Source organism: Papilio polytes, unplaced genomic scaffold (genome assembly GCF_000836215.1).
Source record: "Papilio polytes unplaced genomic scaffold, Ppol_1.0 DF820622.1, whole genome shotgun sequence".
Classification (NCBI taxonomy): domain Eukaryota; kingdom Metazoa; phylum Arthropoda; class Insecta; order Lepidoptera; family Papilionidae; genus Papilio; species Papilio polytes.
In genome coordinates, this window is record NW_013528582.1 from 1,356,815 (window position 1) to 1,378,638 (window position 21,824).

Sequence of the window (21,824 nt, forward strand, 5' to 3'; positions counted from 1 at the left end):
TTTACGGCTATGTCACGTTGTAACGAGAATAGGAGAAATCATAGAATTTTCGTGTTTGTTTTCCATAAATTTATTTTAACCCTGAGCAGTAACACTTTTATCTTACCGCTGATAAGCCGTATCGTAGAACCATTTCTCTGTATAGTTGGCACATTCTCCGGTTTCCGCAGGCAGTACGCATTTCTCTGGCTCTGCAAATATGACATAGTTACAATTTCAAATAATTAAAGCCGTTATACGAAAACTTGAAACAAACCTTAAGGTCAAATTATGTAACACGGAAAATAAGCGGACTTAAATATTTGCGTGTTACAAAAGAGTTGGTATATTGTGCGAATAGAATTGAGAGAGTTAATAAGAATATTTATTAAATCGAGAATTGAATACAATACATGCTATAACTAGTTACATTATTATTATTAGTTATCTAATAGTAAAACACAACAATGTCATGCAAAGCAAAACCTGTAACCAGTCTATACTTACAATTGCAGCATATTACATGTGTTTCGTGAGCATGGTGTATTTGCGTTTACGATTGTTTCGGACAATCTCAGACTAAATCAAATATCAGTCAGAAGTAAATTGCCTCAATCAAGGATATATTTAAAACTTTCAAATTACCATGGTTCGTCGTGTATTACTTACCGTACACACTAGGACAGGCGGCAATACAACTGTCCTCGGTATTAAATCTGTTCCCATTGCCGCCGCAGCCGCTGTAGTAGAATGGCACACAGCGGTTCTCCGTATCGCTGAAGGACCACGCGGCATGCTTCTCCGTGCAATTGCCTGTCTCTTGCGGCTCATCGCAGTTCGCTGTTCGTGTAGTGTTAGTCAGAAATATTAGTACTTTTAATTGACTTCAATTTCATATAATCATTAATTATGAATAGAATGAAAATTGACAAAAAGGGGACTTGTGACAAAAAATGTACTAACGTAGTAGGCGACATAATTTCGCATAAATATGTTACTTAAAATTGAAGTCAATAAAAGTGAAACAAGAAAGATTAAATAGATACATTAACGTTCACTAATTTTACATTCCCGGTCTATTACCAAAAGGTTAAAAAAAGAAGTAACCACAGAGAGCGTACCATGAACACATACATATATACATATCTCATGCACAAAACTACAAAAAAAGAAGCGAAGAATAAAAGCTCAACCACTGTTTTATCAGCAACCCGTTTTATAACTTTGTGTTAGCAATTTAAACTGAATATACCCTTTAGGGTTAAGTTAAAAAGTTACACCGAACACTTATATTCATAGTCAATGTCGGTTTGTCATTACTCACGATGTGGCTTGCCGGGTGGACTGCACGTCTGAATGCAGGCAGCCTCGGAGATGAAACGATTGCCGTTGCCGGCGCAGCCGCCCCATACAAACTGTAAGCAGCGCCGCGTCTTCTGGTCAAAGAACCAGCGCGCGAAAGTACCAGCGCACGGGCCCTCTTCCATTGGCAGCCCACATTCATCTGGATGATAATATAATATTTGTACACATGCCAAATAAAGACCTACTTTGTATGTAAATAGGTGATTTAGAAGAACTAAGATATGTGGTATTTAGGCACTTATGAAACGGACACCCATATTGTATTTCCGTTGCTTGCGTCAACTTACCAACGTCCTTTTTGGGTTGACACTGTGTCTGGCAGAGTTCGCGGCTCTCAAAGTTGTTGGCATTGCCGAGGCAGCCGCCGAATACGAACTGGCCGCACACCTGCTGATCCTTGTCGTAGTACCAACGCAGGTTATAGCCCACGCACGCGCCCTTAACCTTCGGAAGGTTGCACGCGTCTGTTGGATGAGGAGAAGAAAGTGATGTGAAAGTAAAAAATCAGATATCATATTTTACTGTTGGCGACAATTCCCGGACATGGCCATTTTATGGCTATTTTTTACTACCATTTTTTTAAAGCATTATTTTAGGAGATTTCTAGTAAGAAATTCTTTCAACGTTAAGATGTCCCAATTTTATAATTTTACAATAGATTTAGGGAGATTCTTAACTAAAGAGTCACCTACCTTTAGGAGAAGGTTGTACGCAAACATCCTCGCACTCCTCTTTACTACCGAAGCGGTTGGCGTTGCCCTCGCAGCCGCCGTACCAGAAGCGCGAGCAGCCGCCGTACTCCATGTCGTAGTACCATTGCACCGTGTAGTTGCGGCACGAGCCACGCTCCGTCGGCAGGCTGCAGGCCTCTGCACACGTTTGTAATTTGTTACTAAGCTTTCAGAATAGACGGTTAAATTAAATATATAGTGAAGGAATATCTGCAGAAATCATCGTTAAAATAAAACCATTGTTTAATGTAAAGTAAAATAACAAACCTTGTTTGTTTACAGGTATTTCAGAGCAACCCAGGAACTTCTCTCCTTTAGCTTCAGTTTGGCCATCAGGGCAACAGCCGTACTTGCTACTGGCGCAATCGCAGCCCAACTGGTCAGGGCCCACAGCGGCGGTGAGTTCGTCCCCGCAGCAGCCGTACTGCGTGTAGTCGCAGCGGCAGCCCTCCATGTTGGGGCCGGTGGAGACAGAGACACCGTCGGGACAGCAGCCGAACTGATACGTGTTGCAAGAACAACCTTCGAAGTCCGGCCCGGTAGCGATAGTGTGACTGGAAGTAAAGTTATTATCTTATTGCTTTTTAACACTTATACTGCGGCAAGTAAAATCATAATTCTTCATATGGTGCGGCGGCGGGCCAAAATTTGTCCCCAAATTAAATATCCCCCAGTGCGTGGCAAGTCTTTCAAGACCCACCAGCACTAGGATAGATTAAATTGCTATAACTTTATGGAAACATGATGTATACATTTTATGTAATGTAATGTATACACCTGAGATAATCGTTTCGCACTAGCGAGAGGGACATAGTTTTCTTCGTCCGCATCAGCTTAAGTACGGGGCAGGCCGATTATGACCTGGTAGGCAGTGAGCGTGTTAATTGTATTTATATCAATTATGTGATACAAAAAGATAGTTGGTTTTAATTTACCGATCCGGGCAACATCCGAACTCTGTGTATTGACAGCCGCAGCCCTCGTTGCTTGGTCCGCGCGCGATGGTGACGTTGTCGGGACAGCAGCCGTAGTGGGCTTCTGCGCAGCTGCAACCTAACAACAATATATATGAGTATATTATATTAAAAAGAGACGGTAACTATTAGCAGAAGCTATATATCAAAGTGACCAAGCGCTTATCTTGTGCTTTTTGTCATCAATAAACGTCACAGCAGCCGTACCCTCAAGATGAGGTCCAGCGGCGGGCTTGTAGTTGTCGGGACAGCAGCCGAAGGGGTATTGCAAGCAGCATCCCTCCTGCTCCGGACCGTGGGCAGGAGTCTCGCCGTCGGCGCAACATCCGAATTCCGTCGAATTGCACGAGAACGCGCAGCCTTCCATTTGAGTGCCTTGCGCTGGTAGAAGATAAATAAATCAAAACATCGGTTTTATCCAATTTATTACATTTTTAAAATATCTGATGATGTGATGTATATGGTAACTAACTTGATCTTGTAGACAATATGGTGCTTTATCACTAAATAACATCTAAAGAATAGTGAACATGGACTTTCGCTAAGAATTACGACGTATCATACTATACTCCTGTACATGGTTGATTAGAAAATTAGGTAATTGTATCGTTTGTACCTGGAGAGACACCATCCGGGCAGCATCCAAAAGCGGTAATGTTGCATGGGCAACCCTGTTCGTCTGGTCCAGTCGCAGCGGTACTGTTGTCTGCGCAGCAACCGAACTCGGTCGCAAAGCATCCTGTTGCCTCTGTTGTAACTTCTACAAATCGAAAAACTTGTTATAAATACCTTATTTGTATAAAAGAGAGAAAAACAAATTGGTTTGTTTTTTTACCTTCCTCGGGGCATCCTTCATTCCTCGGCCCTTTAGATTCCGTCTTATCATCAGGACAACAGCCGTACCTAAAACGAGTATAAGATTATGTATGTAATAAAAGGCATTAAATAATCAGAAGAACATAATATTAAAAAGCTTCTTACTTCGAGTCAACGCAAGATTGCTTAGCAGGTGGACAGCCTTCTTGATCGTTGCCCTCCGCAACAGTAACATTGTCGGAGAGGCAACAACCGAAGAGCGTTTCGCTGCAGGCCGGCAAGGGGCAGCCCTTGCCGCGAGGTCCGGCCGCGGGAGACACTCCGTCAGGGCAACAGCCGTGTTTAGTGTCCTTACACGTCTTCGGACTCTGGCAACCTGAATTAAGATATATCTAATGTAAATCCGGTAATGTAAACGGACGAAATAACTTGTAATATAATAATTGTAATGTAGGGAGTCAAGAAGGTGTGTGCGGAGCCGAAACCGGCCAGACAATGGTAGAGCCCGCTTTAACAACTTCGCACGAATGGGCAGGCTCGCCCGGTGTAATACCATGACTACACAGAAAACAGGCGTGAAGTGGAAGCAATTCCGCGTTTCGTGTGATGAGCGTGGTGCCGGAGGCCTCATTTTAGTCCCTTTCCCTTTCCACCCTTTTCTTAAGAGGAAAGGATGGAAAGAAAAAGTGGATTTTACGGTGGTGGAGACGCATAGGAAGGGAAAATGTCCTCTTATGTGCGTCTCCTTCTCCGTCAATTAGGGGAAGGCAACGCATCAGCAATTGCGGATGTCTATGGGCAGCGGTCGCTTTCCATTTCGGTGGATTCAGGTGGCCGCTTGCTCGTTTGCCACCTAATGTTATAAAAAAAAAGACCGCGCGCCCCTCCCGCGATTCGCCCCGTATGACCCGAGGGTCGGTGGGGCCATGGGTGGTGGTGGGCTAATGTAAAACCGAATAAATAATGCAAGGTCAATGTTTCCTTCATTAAATTTATCAAGAGAAATCTACGCACATTGTGGCAGCTTAAGTAATCGGATGGCTAGAGTGCGGTACCAAAAGGCTTACTTAAACTTACCTTCTTCAAATGGTCCCTTTGCTGGTGTCCTTTTGTCGGAACAGCAACCATATTTGCTTTTGATGCATTTGGCGACTTTTCTTCGTGCCTTACACCCTGGTTTCTTTGTGTAAACTTCAACAGTCGTCGTCCAGCCCCATGGAGCTAAAAGTATCATAAGAAATTAGTATCCATTTCTTTTTTTAAAACAACCTTTTTAGGTACTTAAGATAAATTCGATATTAATAAAAAATGTTTCTTTAACTTTAACACTTACTTGTTCCTCTTTCAGTTTCCGTTTCTCTTTCGGTTGATATTTCAGTGGTGGACAATCCTTCCAGACTCGCCTCGGTTGTACCAGAGGATTCCTCAGGGCTTGTAATTTCCGTTGTGGATGCGCTTTCAATGGAGGAACTTCCAGAACTCTCGAGTGCTATAATATTAAAAGAAATAAAACTCTTAGAAACACCCGTCGCCAACCATGGTCTAGGCTAAGTCTAGGGGAAGGAATAACTACGATTAATATGGTTTCATTTGAAATTGTTTTGATATCTATTTTACATTTTTAGATTCTATGAGAAGGGGGAGAACTGACCCTCTGGCGTCGATAATTGAAATATTATACTATTATAAATAATACTTTAAATTTTACTTACTAGATCCACTAATCGTAGATGTTTCAATTTTTTCCGTAGTAGAACCAGACTCCGTTGTACCGTCAGTTTCTAAAATTTCCTTATATATTAGTATTTGTACAAACGCATAGAAGGTATTACATAAAAATGTATATATGTATTAAATATAAAAGTAAGTGTTTAGTGTGAAATGATTAATTTTCTCACCTCCTGATGTCTCTTCTCCAGACTCTTCCGTTGTCGACAAACTAGCAGAGACTTCAGTGGTGCTAGCTTCCGAACTCATAGTTGTGCTTGACTCCGTACTTTCAGTTTGGGTGCTAGCAACAGAGCTTTCTGTTGTTGCTGAGGAATCGGTACTCTCCTCTTTAGTAGTTTCAGTAGTCGCGCTCGATTCAGATACCGTTGTTTCGCCTTCTGTAGATTCTGTACTCACAACTGTACTAGAGACAGTTGTTTCTTGTTCCGTGATCTCTGTAGTCGCGTGAGATTCATTTTCAGTACTTACACTTGATCCAGATTCTGTAGTTGAACTAATTTCAAATTCAGTTGTAGCACTAGATCCAGCCTCGGTAGTCGCACTCGATTCAGATTCAGTAGATACACTAGATCCAGATTCCGTGGTTGCACTGGATTCAGATTCGGTAATTGATTTTGATTTAGTTTCTGCAGTTGCACTTGATCCAGATTCTGTGGTTCCACTGACTTCAAATTCGGTAGTTGCACTGGATCCAGATTCCGTGGTTGCACTTGATCCAGATTCTGTGGTAGCGCTGGCTTCAGATTCGGTAGTCGCACTGGATCCAGATTCTGTGGTTGCACTTGATCCAGATTCTGTGGTTGCACTAGCTTCGGACTCGGTAGTCGCACTGGATCCAGATTCTGTGGTTGCACTTGATCCAGATTCTGTGGTTGCACTGGTTTCGGACTCGGTAGTTGCACTGGATTCAGATTCTGTGGTCGCACTTGATCCAGATTCTGTAGATACACTAGATGCAGATTCAGTCGATAGACTAGGTTCAGATTCCGTAATTTCAGTTGATTCCGTTTCTGTGGTTTTACTGGATTCGGTTAATGTTGTATCGGTTACAGTGGACTCCGTAATCTCGGTCGATTCAGATTCAGAAGAGCCCGTGGTAATTCCGTCTTTCGTTACGGAGTCAGAGGTGCTAGATTCTGTAGATACAGATTCTTTAGCGGCCTTTGTTTCTAATTCAGTCGTAACACTACTGGCTGTTTCAGACGTATCAGTTTCGGATTTTGTTGCTGCGGTTGTAAAGATTTCTGTGCTATCTGTTATTTCAGTTTCTGAACTTAGGGAACTGCTTTCACTTGCTGCTACCGTGCTTCCACTTTCAGTTATCCCTGTTTCAGTGGGTTCTGTAGAAACAGAACTTACGCCAGTTTCCGTCGATTCTGTACTATCGGTTATCGTGCTTTCGGTTGACTCCGTTAAATCAGTTTTGCTAACACTCGAAGATACATCTGAATATGTGGTTTAAGTTAAGTCAAGATGTTAAAGTTCAACTATAAGAGCGCGCACACCTTTGACTAAACTATCGCACAACTGTTTAGTAGTGTTTTAATTCCTATGATCTTATATGAAGATGTGCACATAACTAGGCTTTTTAATTGTGCAACTAAACAATTGAATGAGCTGCGAAACAATCGACAATTGCACTACAGTTTTGCTATAGTTTAGTCGATGATGTGCTTTTTTCTCTATGTATTTACCTGTACTAGATCCTGCTAATTCTGTGTTTTCTAGTGTACTACTTTCTGTGCTGGTGTCTGAAATTTCTGTGCTTCCATCACTACTTGATTCCGAAACATCGAAAGTTGTACTTGAATCAGTGCTTTTATCTGTAGACACTGTTAGAAAAAGGAAAAAAATCATCTTGGCCTTCTACTTATAAAGAGCGTGTTTGTTTATACAAGGAACATTTTAAGCATGTAATATTTACCTTCTGTAGATCCGGTTCCGGTTACATCTGAAGTTGTTGATGATTCTGTGCTGGATATTGTGTCAATAATTCCAGATTTCTTTGAAGAGGAATGTAATGGCGACACGCTAGAGATGGCAATGAATTCTTCGGTTAGTTCCCTTTCACTCTCATCTATTGTCGCTTCCGTCGTATCAGTGATAGACGTGAATACTGTTGTATCATCAGTGAAGTCAGTACCAGTGTAGCCACTGCCCGTTTCATCGGTGGTCGATAAATCAGTGAAGTCAGTGCCAGTGGATCCACTCCCCGTTTCATGAGTAGTCCAATCATCAGTGGACTCTGAGATGTAAAAAAGAAATGAACATGAGATACTTCAGTAAAAGAGAAACCATTCAAAGAAGTAACTGCTGACAGTCTTAATACTCACCTGTATCAGATCTAGTTTCGAGCGTAAATTGAGAAATATATTCAGCGGAATCATCATAATCTGCAAAAAGTTTTTATAAATCACATTTAATTAGATTTTGTATAAAATATGAATAGTTAATGACAAATTATATTACCAGTGACTGGACTATCGCTGAACATTACGTCTTCTATCTGAAAAGAAATCAAAGAATAATGTCTCACGTCATCAGAGTGTGAACATTCTCACTAAAGTACACATTGTATACGTACTGTGACGCCGCTCGGCCCGATCACCTCAGCACCGGCCTCAGGGTAGTCCTCTTCGATACATTCCTCGTAGTCATAGTAATCATCAGATGCAGTCACATCATCAGCCGGTGTAGTCTTGGTGTCATCTTTTAGGAATAATGAAATAAGCGATTTATGCGTAATACAAAAACATAGAAGCTATTCACCTGATAATCAGTGATACGAGAGAATTCCATGGGATGTTGATATGATGTTGGTAATATGTCTAAAGTATAAAGACTCAGTCTTTGACAATACTTACTGGTGCAAGCCTCCGTGTTACAAATCTGCATCGTGTCTAGTATGAAATCCTCGGGACATGTTTTCATTTCGACACCACCGCTCAAGCACATCACGCGTCGGTACTGTTGACCGCCACCGCACTCTTTGTTACACTGTCGAAATAAATCAGAAAATATAGTTATATCCGTAAACTGTAATAATTAAATTTCCATAAAACGCTTAATAAATAAAGGGAGTGGCTTACTGTCGACCATGGTCCGGCGTACCACTTGGCATCGCATTTCTCCGAAGGCACTTCGCAGGGCTTGCTATCGTTGTAGCGCAGTTTGCTGTCGCAGCGTTCGTCGTCCACCTTGATCACTGACGCGCCATCAAACAGACCGCAGAACACCCGCCGGCTTTGGATACCTTTCCCGCATTCCACTGAACACTGGAACAAACATTTTTCCAATTATATCGGACTCGAAAGATTACATTTCCTTGAGGCATAAGGCATACCTAACAAATACCTATAGTTAAAGCTCTTGCTGCTGCACTGTTTTCAAAAACGCTAAAAGAAGCGTTAAGTTTTATTATCATCATGGGTTTACATTTATATAATTTATTAGTAATAGAAAACTAGAATAAGCGAATGTTTATGTAATCATTAAATGACTGAGTACACCATTAGCGATTAAACAAGCAAAAGACAAGCTGTCTAAGCTACTAAGTCTTTCGTAATTTGTCAACTTGCCTTGCTCCACTGAGTGGCGTACCACAAGAGCTGGCAGGAGGGCAGTTTGGTGCGGTCGCAGGGCTCCTCCAGCACCGGCGCTGGGTGGTACGAGCAGAAGCTGGAGTTCACCACTTTGTGCATGCTGGTGGCGCAGTGAGCCACGCGCGAGCGCACTGTAGATGTACACGTGTCGCACTGAAATACAAATAAAACTGGAATTAAAACTTAAGTAGTAGATTTGTAATGTATTTAGTCCATCTCTGTCGGAACTTCCAATCAACTTTGGAAACACAAGTTTGTAAGAATGGTACTCACCCCAGACCAGTCGGAGAGCACCCAGTCGACTCCATCGCAGGGCCGCAGCATGCAGCTCTGCTCTGTGGCCGGCTTCTCATCTTCGCACATCGCGTCATCAAATACTTCCACTTTACCGTTGACCTTCTGATGGCACACCACATCCCGCGTCTGTTTGCCTTCGTCGCATAGTTTGTCGCACTGTACAAATTTAATAAATTCGTAAAAAAAAAACATTCGAAAAAAGGTTTTTAAATAAAATTGTGAATATATTTATTTTATATATGTATTATGTACCGGTTTCCAAGGTCCAGTGAACCAAGTGGGGCAGGTGGCGTTCCTGTTGCATTCCTGGTACAGCTCAGGCTTGGAGCCCAGCAGGTCGAAGCACTCCTTGTCCGCTACTATGGACAGCAGCCTGAAAGAATTAGAGTGTCATAAATCATAGACATAAATTCTTTTATAATTATTAATTGATATAAGTTTACCCATTAACGATGATTTTCTGACAGTAGACTTGTCTGGACCTAGTACCACCTGCCCCGCATGGCTTGGAGCAAGGACCCCAGGGTTCTTCCACCCAGCGCGGCGGGCAGGGGTCAGTATTGCAGGTCTGGTTGGTGACTGGCTTGAGGCCGGAGTCACACAAACTGTCCTCCACTATCTCTAGTTCCTCTCTCGACCGACAACTTACTTGCCGACTCTGAGTTCCTAAAGAGGATACCAATTTAGACTCCATAGTTTTAAACAATAGATAATTTGAACCAACGTTAGTTTACGAGTTTCATACCTCCGCCGCATGTGGCGCTGCAGGGGGAGAAATCACGGAATACCCAATTGTACTCTTGGTTCGGTGGAGGCGCTAGTGCGGCAGGCAGGCTGTATTCATACTCGACTCCCACATTTTCGTCTTGTAACAGCAACTGAGAGCAAAAGAGTGACAAGTGTAAAAGTGAAAGCAAAAGACAAGAAAACTAAACAAATGAATGGAGTTCAATTAATTGGTGACTAGCGGTTGCCGGCGACTTTGTTGGCACGAAATTAAAAAAAAAAATAGAGTAAAAATCGGCGCAGCTGTTCCAGAGACAGACAGACAAGATATACATAACAATAGAGATATTTTATTCATACTAACCGAGAGGTACAAAGGTTCAGTCGTGGGTCCGAGGCAGCGCAGTTTGTCGGGCGCGGCGAAGCCTTGCTGGCTGCGCTCGTAGTGCCAGGTGGCACCAGCTATCATAAGACTGCGAGGGAAGTCGATGTGGTACTCCCCGTTTAGGTAATATACATTGTCTTGCTTCGATCTTAAGGCTATAATGAAAAGAGGTTTTTGAAAGAATGGTAGAAAAAGTAATTCTGCATGTACCGGTCTTTTTTTTCTTATTCTTACCTAAGTAATTATTTGATGCTCGCACTTCTGTAATGTAAATGCTTGTCGAACCTTGCGGTATTAGCAGGACGTCGTTATAACCTGAAAATTAAAGACTTGTTATTGTTCTTATGATATAAGTGGTAAAACTACGTAGAATACATTGGAAAATCGTACAGACTTGCTGTGAATTTTATAAGTAAACATTTACCTTTCCTGAGGTCAGGGTTGTCTATGCGCCCAGCGATGGTCCGGCAGTTTGTGCCATTTCCGCGGCACTCGCGACACTTGTCCTCGCGTGCGTTAGACCCTAGCATCATATCGCAACCTACCGGCTGTAAAAAATATAAATAAACTGTACAGTTACGAGATACCAGAGTTGCGTGTTTACAAAACGCTCTTTAGGTACTTTGGGTAGTTGATTTATTTCCGGGTCGTCTCACATCAGACTCGAGAATGTCTCCCAAAGGGGAGAATCATCTTAATTCCAACAAATTGCTTAATACCTGACAGGTTCCATTGACGCAGACGTCGAAAGACTCGTCTGTGCATCTGGTGCCGTCCACCACCTTGATCTTCTGTCGGAAGTAGAACCGCTCTCCGCGCGGCATGCAGTTCAGCTCGCACGGGTTTGGGGCGTTCGTGTATGGCAGCCATCTGTAACCAATACGCTAAATAATGGTATTGTCAAAAAAGGATTACTAATATGGCAGAAAAATACATACTTATATTTGATGCCCCTGAAGGCGATGTCGTCGTACTCAGCGCACTGCTCCGCGCGGAAATCCCCGACTTCGGGGCAGTCCTGTGTCTCACATGAGAGGTACTTGGTATCGCCACCCGTGCAGAGCGGTTGACCTTCAGGACTAGGATTAAAGAAATATCGTATAATTAGTGAGGAATAAAGATTCTCGTGAGATATTACATGGTCAAGAAGAGTGTGACGACTGAGTCGATGGAAGATATGTGGATTGATATGGAGGACGAAATAAGCTAGAATATTATTAATTCTTCAAGATGTCTTCAAAGATAAAGTAAATAAGCGTTACAGTAGCGTGGAGTGATCAGTCGGGGGTCTGTACTAACCTGACTTCAAGACATATTCTCTTCTGGCTGGCTACACCGCCGCCGCATGTCCGCGAGCAGGCGCTCACCTCGCCCCATTCACCCCACGCACCGCTGCCTTCGCCTCCGGGCAGCACGTAGGAAGCAGGCAGATACAGCCCAGCGCCCTGCCGCCTGTGCCTGCTGCGGTGACGGGATAGCTGCACCAATATAAGACACGTTTACTAATAGAAGCCACAAATATAATACCATTCATTCAAATTAAACCAAAAAGGTTTTATATGTTAGGCTTGGAATGGGCGACAAACGATTTTGGCAGTTTGTTATGTGCTGGAATCGCCATGGTAAACTTTTACAGCCTTACAAATAAACGCGGCATAAAGTTAAATTTAGGAATAAACTGAATATAAGCAAATTTTGTACTAAAATGTGTACTAATATCTGATTTTACTCAGTTTAGTTATTCCTAAGTTAAACTTTATACCACGTTTATTTGTAAGGCTGTTAGTGTAAATGATCTACTAGAGACTTACATTTTACATTAAGGGACGGCTTAAGGTTTTTATACTTATTAATTGACTATAGGCGCGGCTGTCAGACGGAAAAGCTTCCATCAAAGCAACCTTGTCTTAGAATTATACTTTCCAATTAATTTAAAACCATAATAATTAAATGAAGGTAATTATAACTCTACCATCACATTGCATCATAACCTCCAAATATAGATACGTAATAAAAACTATGATTGCCTTTGGAAATATTTTCCCACAGATGCACTTATTGTAGGTACACCGTTAGAATATTTCCAATTTAAACGTATTAAAGTTGATTGCATCAATTTTTACAACATCGAATGTAATCTGAATTATTTAAGACAATAAAAGATCAAATTGATATATTTACATTTAAACTATTTAGTAATAGTTAATAGTTATAACATAACGGTAACTTACTTGGAGTACAAATACACATTACGTTTTGTCTGACACATTTTTTTTTGTCTGAGAAAACTTAATAAAGTATTTTGCAAAGTTACTGCGTACTTCACTCTATCAATAACTAATGTTCAAGTTAAATATGAAACAAAATAAACAAACACGAATCATGACTGTTTCAGTGATTTCGAAAGGCACAAGAAATTACTTCCGTATTCAATGTTTATGGATTTGTAGAGTCAATTTACAAATCAATATTTCATATAACCTTAAACGAAGTTTAACTTGCAAATAATTGCTATTCATAAAATGGTAGGCGTAACGAAGCAAAAAATAAAGAAAGTTTCCCAGCTCTTGACATGTGGACTTGGATGTTGGTTTAATTCAATCGCGCACGAGCCCTTTATAGGACGTTGACTGAGAAGTTTCTAATCGTTAAAGTAAAGATGGGCTTACATAGAGCGTAAAAATACTAACAACAATTACATTACAATTTTTTTACTATAATATTTTCTTTGAAGTCTTTGAAAAACCTAGCACCTGGTGCGGAAGTACCACCTCCAAGGTGATTTAGCATCAAAAGTCGTTCTAATTTACATCGATGTGAATACTATTTTTTAATTTTAGTATATGTATTTCATTTTTAGTTATTGCTTTACAAAATATTTATCAATGTCGACACAGCTTATACAAAATACCGATCACCACGGGAACCGTCCACGCGAGCTTTTAAGTCTATGTTGTTTAGATAAACAAGCAGCGTCGGGCGCGGAGGTTGTCAAGAGTGTTGCAACGACCGACCACTACTGCATCGCTTATAATAACAGACATTTCAACTCTCTTCATATACAGACGATACCGCGGTATCGTACAGATTATAATGCAACACTAACTATCGAACTCAGAGTTAAATGACCCCTAAAGCTTCAAAAGCTAAAGAAGTTTATTGATATTCTCAACTATTAAAAGATTTACAAGTAAACTAGCTTTCGCCCGCGTGGAATTAAAAAATAACAAAATATAGGCAACTATTCGTTCTTCCAGACTACCCTATACTGTACCAAAATTCATTGAATTCCGTTCAACCGTTTAGGCTACAAACTCTAACAAACATCTATCCATCTTAACTTTCGCAGTTATAATATCAGTATGAAGTATGATTTATAGTTAGTCTTAAAAATTGAGTGTAGAAAACAAAAAACCCTAAAGATTAATGCATTACAATTCACTTGTAATTATTTCACGTGTTGACTGAATCAATAAAAGATCTCTGAAAGTTTATTTCAAATCACTTTCAGATGTGTGTTGATAGAATATTGTACATCAACGTGTTCATTTTACCATTAAGGCAGAAATACAGCCGGAGGCCTAATTTTAGTCCCTTTTCCTTTCCATTCTTTTCTTAAGAGGAAATGATGGAAAAGAAAAGTGGATTTGACGATGGAGGGGACACATAGGAAGAGGAAATTTCCTCTTTGTGTGCGTCTCCTCCTCCGTCAATTAAGGGTAGACAACGCATCTGCAATTGCGGATGTTTATGGGCAGCAGTCGCTTTCCATTTCGGTGGATTCAGGTGGTCGCTTGTTCGTTTGCCACCTATTATTATAAAAAAAAAACATATGCCAGTTACTTCCATGTGTGTTCTTAGCCTTGTTAAATGTTAATATATCGAAGTTAAGTACCAAGATAATAAAAAAGCATAGACAGGTAATAAGAAAATTGTTCCATCTCATACCATAGATAATGTAAAAACTTTTAAGTGTACAAATCAATAAATCAGCAATTTGAAACTTCATAAAATTAATTGCCAAAACGTCGTAGTTTAAATGTATTTCGAGACAAGAACCTCATAAATTGGCCCGTTACGGTCTCGCGTGCCGCCCAAGTGATCGTGACTCCCGAAATAGTGCTGTATTTGTGACTTTCTGTGACTATGTATGACTGACTATTGCCTGTCGTTGACTAGTAACAGGCTGGCGCCTTGACTAATTACATTTAAACAGTTCACATGCTTTTTCAATTGATATCATTAGGGTTGTCGATTATAAAAGCATATTTTGTTAACGTTTAAAATTTTCATTTTTATATTTTGATCAAGATTGATTTTCATAGTTGTTAAAAAAATATACTATAAATTAAAAGACAATAAGTAGTAAAGTGTTAGATTAGTTATTTTCCTAACAATATTGTTGTTTTAAATAAAGATGTAAATGTAAATGTATTGATAGATAGCACAGATTAACAAATAATTTTTAAGAATACAGAATACATCAAAAATAGTTAAAAAGTTAACAAAAGTGTTAATGGAAATCAAAATTTAAGAATAATGAGGTGTAAGAATAATTTTGAGAGGGAGTTGCGAGTTAATTTTGGAAAACTAGAACTAATTGAATACAATTTTATTTTAGTATAAACTCTTCGTCGATTGTTCAACCCTATCATAGAATCTATAATGTAATGATGTCTGGCAATGATCTCACGCAGCGCCATCTCGCGGACCGATGAAATCGAAAGTAACGCACCTCAGTAACGTAACGTTATGACGCATATTTCAAATTCCAAGGAATCAAAATACTCTTTTGTTGTTTTAAAATAATAAAATAACCAGCGAAAAAAGGCAAGACCGGTAGATTAGAATCTACCGTTCTCGACGGGCTTTTATTAGAAAAAAAAACCTATTTTTCTCTACTTTAGTCTATTACGGAAAGGATCTGTAAAATGAAAAGGGAAGAAATTATATCTCGAAATAATTTACAAAACAATACTAATGAATAGTTGTTGCTCGCGACTTCGCCCGCGTGATATTAATAATTAATACAAAATATACCTATGTTACTCTCTGATAAATTATCTGTCTATTGGTGAATGAATTTTTTAAATCGGTCCAGTAGTTTTGGCGTGAATCAAATACATACAAAAATCATGATATGTGAAAGATGAAAATAACTACTAATTGCTTCCTTATTTTACTATCTAAAATTACGATCTAGATAAGGCTTTAAGTCAAACCTACAAAATGTCAATAAACAATAGAAGTAACTTTACACTGTTCTCTATGTTGTTCTTAGTTACAAACTTTGCCTATTCAAAGAGAGAAATGTCTAAGTTCAATGAAGATATATAATAACATTCTCGACCCTGAGTCGAGAAGCTGTGCGGTAAATTGAGTTTCTTATTGTTTTGTGATATTAAATGAGTGTTTTAAGAAGATTGCTCAATCATCCACATTAAATAGACCATTGTCCGATGTTAATCGATCAAGCGTCCGCTATCCGCCGCTAGATGGCGCTGCGCCGGTCAAAGTCAAGGGCCGCGCGGTCAATAGCAGCGTGGACTTGTGAAATACTATGTTTGATGCAGGGCTGACAAAAATAACAACTAAAATTAAATTAAATTATACCATCTGTATAATGTGTATGTAAAAATTCCTATTAGGTGTTCATAAATAACGTTTTAACAATTGTAATTAAAAATGTAACTTCATAAGTCAAAATGGATTAAAGTAATTTTTAAGATGGAGGGAAAGAAAAGTAAAAAAAACGTAATTTTTTAGGGGAAAAAACAAGAATTTAAGACCCAACGAAATAGTGATTTAATTACTAGATCACAAAAAACGTAGTTGAAGTTAATCTACATTTGCCATCTTTGTAAATGAGGCATCCCTGTCTGGATTTAGCGTCCACTGCGTCTTCCTGCAATAAATTAACTTTCCGGCGTCGCAGAGATAATGTCTTGCCTTGTGCCTACTGACAGCTACTGAGCTGGCTCGGCTTGTGTTAGCTTTTGTTGAAAATATTCTTGAAAACAACTATTTAGATTAAACAACGATTTCTAGACAACTTAAACATACAGTGTATGATTGGTGTTACGTCAATTAAGAGGCTTTTTTACTTCTAATGAACAATACTAAGAGCTGGCGCACTCCTTTCACTAAACGATTGTAGATTGTTTCGAAGCTAATTCAATTGTTTAGAACAAAAAAAAACATACAGACGAATTGAGAACCTCCTTATGGGAAGTCGGTCAAAAATCGAGTAGTGGGCGCACCTCCATATAAGATCATAGGAATCAAAGCAAGACTAAACAGTTGTGCGATAGTTTAGTTTCAGGTGTGCGCACGCTCTAAATATAATCGACCTTAACATAAGCGACATTTTGTTCATCGAAATAATTAAATAAATACTATACTTACATTGTGTGTGTGATGATGCCTTGTTGCTGTCCAAACTAAATAATTACTTAATACGATGGCTGCTAGCAGCAGCGATCTGGAACAAAACACGGATTCGATTAGCATGTAAGTTACGAAGTGTTTACATTAATAAAATATACTAGCAAATAATTTTCAGTTCTCACTTATTCTATGAAAAAAGAAATAAAATAGGCATGTTTCGACTATGAAAATAATTGTAGCATCTATACATCTTATTTATATAATAATTGCGAAAGATTAAATGGATCGTTGTTTGGTAGATTTTGTAGCCTAAACTGCTGAAAGGATCTCGATAAAATTTGTCATAGTAGTAGAGGATAGTCTGGAAGAACACGTTCATACTTTTGTTTTTTTTTTTAATTCCACGCGGAGGGAGTCGCGGGCGAAAGCTAGTTATAAATGAGTAATGTTCAAGAAACATGTTTTAAATATCATGTAAGTTATCAACAGTGCATAACCTCAGAAGTATACAGTCACAACATCCGCTCACAACAAGCTTACTCAGTGCACACCCGCGCCCTCTTATCGGCCCGCCCTTCAAAGTTTCCTTCTCAAGTTTGACGTAGCGATATCGTGCTTATATAGACATGAATTTACAATATCATATTCTCTTATACACTTTCCTTCTCCAGCGATTCAGTCCGTGTGGAATTGAGTAAGTAGGCTATGTCTTCTTCCAGACTAATTATAAAAATCATCGAGATCCGTTCAGCCGTTTAGGCGGCAAACTCTAATAAACATCCATGAATCATTCACAATTATAATATTAGTAAGATTCTATACAGTTATCTATATTCTATGACCATTTTGCATCCTACCTTATTTTTGTTAATCGAATAAAATGTAATTTGTCGGTTACAAGTCTGTATAAAACGAAAACATTTTTAATCATTCTTAAACCGGTTTTTTGCTAATTACACGCTTTAATATAGTGCAATATCCTTAAATTAACCATAATCACGTGATATAATGTCAAAAATATAGTGGCCAAGATGTCGTAAAGAACAGATATTAAAATTTTAAAAGCAGCACTTAGATGTTATCCGGAGGACCGTAAAAGCGGTCGACAGACGAGCTACGCCGAAAAGGGTTACATCCTTTTAAGACCTCATAAAACATATAACTCTTTGCGTCGGATATATTTAGGAGTTAGAACTCCCATCTGAAACTAAACTATCGCACAACTGTTTAGTCGCGCTTTGATTCCTATGAACTTATATGGAAGTACACTGGCAGATTTTTAGTTGTGCAACTAAACAGTTGAATTTGCTGCGTAACAATCGACAATCGCACAGTTGTGCGATAGTTTAGTCTAAGGTGTGCGTACGCTCTTACTGTCTTATCTTGATGCGTCGATGTGCCGTTTTAGTACGAATTGATATTAATTAATTATACGCTTGATAATTTAAATTCCTTGAAGGTTTTTAACCCAGACTGGATCCTGGAGCATTTGTAAGTGCATTTTACAAAAAAATATAATCTAAGATGTTTAGCAGTATTAGACTATAATGTGATCGTAAAAATGTAAATTTACTTCGATACTCAGTCTGCCGAATCCCGCCAGAATGACGCCCTTATTCTAAATACTTCTGAATGACATTGACAGATATCATAGAGATGGGACGCGTATGCCGTTGATCTAGTGATGCGCCGCAATACCGGTACTCCGGTACGGTATCGATTTCTTCTTAACTGTAGTCATTACTAGTTATATGGTGAAATTAAGTTGACTAGTAAAAGTAACGCATTAATTTCCTCATTGAAAGTACTTAGAAATGTGCGGAATATGAAGTCATCTTACAGAGTAAACGACGTTACGTTATCGATTGCATGTCATTCAAACAGCAGGATTTGACAGTTAAGATTGATGTGTATGAAATATCTTCCGAGACTACTTACTTAATATCCAATCATCTATACTTCTATATCTTTACTAATATTATAAAAAGGAAAGATTTGTATTTTTAGATTTTTGTATGTATTAAAATAACTCAAAATCTACTGGACTGATTTAAACAAAATCTTTCACCGTTAAAAATATACGTTATCAGTGAGTAACATAGGCTATATTTTTTACTTTAAAAATTTCACCTGGATGAATTCGCAAGCAACAGCTATCTATACTAGTATTATAAAGAGGAAAGATTTGTATTTTTCTATGTATTTGATTCACGCAAAAACTACCGAGTCGATTTTAAAAATTCTTTCATCATTACAAAGGTAATTATCTGTGAGTAACATAGGCTATAGTTTTGACTATTTCCACTCAGACGAAGTCACGAGCAAAAGCTAGTAAGAAATAAGTAGTGAATGTTGAAGTATAAATACAGAATCCTGTTACATATTAAATGCATTATTGTTGTCCCGCTTTTCTTTTGAAAAAACAAGGACAAATATGTTTTTATAAGTATGCCAGTAATGATTTTAGAAGGTTGTATTACAAGAAGAGTTTTTAGAAACGTATTCATTTAAGAAATGAATTTTATCTTTCTTGTTAAGATCTTATCTTATTAACAAATAACTGCGGGTCCTTTATCAAGGCTGTATACGAGCGTTTCAAAAAGCTGTGTCAGAAATACGTATGTCATATTAATATACTATTATCGTCGTCTTTACTGCTTGTAATGCCTCCACGGTATTTCTGTACGCGATAAAAATGACATTTATGTACACCTAATAACGCGTTTCCAATTTCTTTTGGAGGTTATTTTTTTAATTATGATTTGTAAGTGGCAATTAAGAGGCGTTATGGTGTTTTTTAATTTGAAAATTCCGATTAATTCTTTAAATTGACAATTATATCTTTTAGTAGCTAAAACTAATTGGAAATATTTATTTAATTTAACAGTTATGTTTATTTTAAGAGAAAAGTTTATGCGAAACCTTACTATGAAATACTATGTTTTAAAAGACGACAGAACAATTAATATCAGTAATGTCAGTTGGGATTACATAAAGTTTCTTTGAGAATATTTTGCTGTTATTTTTTTGCAGAATATTGAGCTGTATTAAGAACTAGCTGTTCCCGTGCGACTTCATCCGCATAAAATGTTGAAAATATAATTTTACTGTTTACATGTATCAAAATATCAATTGCAAATGTCAAAATATCAATTACCTTACTATGGCAATTTTACTTCTTGATGTTGACAGCTCGTATCGTATGTTCTCTTTCCGACATTAGGGTTTATATCCAAAATATGTACTCCCTAAGTTTAATGGCGTGAAAATATATAGCCCAAAGCGTGACGTAAGTGTAAGGCTTTTTATTAAAAAAAGAATTATTCAAAAACATGCTGTAATTGCTGACTGTAATATGCTAGCATCTTAGGCAACAAAGAAGTGTGTGTTTACGCTTTATTATAATAGTATAGATTTTTGTCACACAGTTAACTTTGATTGTTCGCTAAAATAATTAACTCTGTAAACAGGATGATCATGCCTAAAAAACTACGCATGTTCATTCATTAATATATTATGTATTAAACATAGGCAGTACAGTCACGACAGTTGCCTAAAATTAAAACTTCCTCGCTGCGTTAGGTCTTAGGTTGATGCCTAAGCTGATGTAACCTGAATAATTGCGGGCTGATGCAAATCCTTACATGATTTGAATATAAAATTAATTTAATGATTCAATTCGACGATTTATGTTGACTAATATTCATGGTAACTATGTACATATATAAAAAAAAAATATTTGATTTCGGAGCGGGGCATATCTTTGACTAGACCGTCGCATAAATGTTGTGCGATTGTCGATTGTTTTGCAGCCGATTCAACTGTTTAGTTGTAAAATAAAAATCGAGTAGTGTGCACACCTTTTTATAAGAACATAGGAATCAAAGAGAGACTAAACAGTTATGCGATAGTTTAGTCAAAGTTGTGCGCAAGCTTTATCTGTAAAACGTATATAAAATATTTCTAGCTTCACAGTACAGTAGTCTTGCAAATAAGCTTTGATAACATCGTGTTAGTGTAAACATTCGGCGAGTACAAAGGCGTAAATCAAAGGGAACAACGGATGGTAGCGGTCGCGTAAACATTGCAAATAAACAAGTTGTAGTCAGAGATGTTAGGGTCACCACACAAATAATAAATGAAAACAAGTTAAACTTATTAAATCTTAAGGTTGTTTGTGCGCTGGACATAACTTAATGTACTTTCCCTTCCTTTCTTCTCCATGAACGATGAGAAGGCCCTAATTATCGCACTCAGAGTCATTACTGTTACTGTCGGAGACCTTTAGTCTAGATTTAGTAAGAGAAATCCACACTAAGGAGTGTGCTTAAAAAACTCTGAGTGGGACCAATTCAGTAATATATATGCCAGTGATGGTACCAGGGTCGCATAACTTTCGACGACTAACTAAACTAGTTACCATTACCTAAAAAAGTTAACTTCTATCAATTCGTTGTCTTGTTTTTTTTTTTAGATCAATTAATTGCCTCTATGTAATTGAAACTTGTGAACGGATCGAAATGTCTGTCACGTCATCCAAACTTGACATTGCAAACGCTTGTTCCGCGGGAAAGGAACCCGATACCCGGACGAACGGTAACAGATGTCCGTCACAATTAAAATGGAGTTCAACACTGGGTTGAATTAACTTGTGTTCAACATACGGGTGAGATAGTTAATTGGCAAAATTACTTTGGATATAGCCAATCTATTCTAATATTATAAATTACTTTCTCATATCTTTATTTTCTTATTTTTATATATAATATATTTCACATGATTTTCTTAAAAAAAAATAACAAAATAAAACATATTATATAAAAAAATAGAA

The 21,824-nt window shown here is 38.4% G+C and overlaps 1 protein-coding gene across 2 annotated transcripts in view; it reads right to left on the minus strand.

Annotated features, from left to right (window-relative positions):
* The window catches only part of LOC106110471 (papilin), a 78,397-nt gene that overhangs the window by 12,617 nt on the left and 43,956 nt on the right, over window positions 1-21,824 (minus strand). For both annotated transcript variants that reach the window (XM_013292313.1, XM_013292312.1), the window contains exons 2-35: window positions 17,012-17,087; window positions 11,906-12,084; window positions 11,545-11,685; window positions 11,326-11,476; window positions 11,031-11,154; window positions 10,841-10,921; window positions 10,586-10,761; window positions 10,241-10,373; window positions 9,939-10,161; window positions 9,748-9,868; window positions 9,472-9,651; window positions 9,175-9,351; window positions 8,686-8,871; window positions 8,461-8,593; window positions 8,181-8,305; window positions 8,066-8,102; window positions 7,930-7,989; window positions 7,521-7,841; window positions 7,291-7,428; window positions 5,764-7,041; window positions 5,578-5,646; window positions 5,199-5,354; window positions 4,943-5,086; window positions 4,031-4,241; window positions 3,885-3,952; window positions 3,666-3,809; window positions 3,257-3,430; window positions 3,011-3,128; window positions 2,343-2,629; window positions 2,037-2,213; window positions 1,632-1,808; window positions 1,304-1,483; window positions 649-819; window positions 107-191 (exon numbers count right to left, since the gene is read on the minus strand). In XM_013292313.1, coding sequence (XP_013147767.1) covers window positions 107-191; window positions 649-819; window positions 1,304-1,483; window positions 1,632-1,808; window positions 2,037-2,213; window positions 2,343-2,629; window positions 3,011-3,128; window positions 3,257-3,430; window positions 3,666-3,809; window positions 3,885-3,952; window positions 4,031-4,241; window positions 4,943-5,086; window positions 5,199-5,354; window positions 5,578-5,646; window positions 5,764-7,041; window positions 7,291-7,428; window positions 7,521-7,841; window positions 7,930-7,989; window positions 8,066-8,102; window positions 8,181-8,305; window positions 8,461-8,593; window positions 8,686-8,871; window positions 9,175-9,351; window positions 9,472-9,651; window positions 9,748-9,868; window positions 9,939-10,161; window positions 10,241-10,373; window positions 10,586-10,761; window positions 10,841-10,921; window positions 11,031-11,154; window positions 11,326-11,476; window positions 11,545-11,685; window positions 11,906-12,084; window positions 17,012-17,087 — 6,201 coding nt within the window. The remainder of the gene's footprint in view (window positions 1-106; window positions 192-648; window positions 820-1,303; window positions 1,484-1,631; window positions 1,809-2,036; window positions 2,214-2,342; window positions 2,630-3,010; window positions 3,129-3,256; window positions 3,431-3,665; window positions 3,810-3,884; window positions 3,953-4,030; window positions 4,242-4,942; window positions 5,087-5,198; window positions 5,355-5,577; window positions 5,647-5,763; window positions 7,042-7,290; window positions 7,429-7,520; window positions 7,842-7,929; window positions 7,990-8,065; window positions 8,103-8,180; window positions 8,306-8,460; window positions 8,594-8,685; window positions 8,872-9,174; window positions 9,352-9,471; window positions 9,652-9,747; window positions 9,869-9,938; window positions 10,162-10,240; window positions 10,374-10,585; window positions 10,762-10,840; window positions 10,922-11,030; window positions 11,155-11,325; window positions 11,477-11,544; window positions 11,686-11,905; window positions 12,085-17,011; window positions 17,088-21,824) is intronic.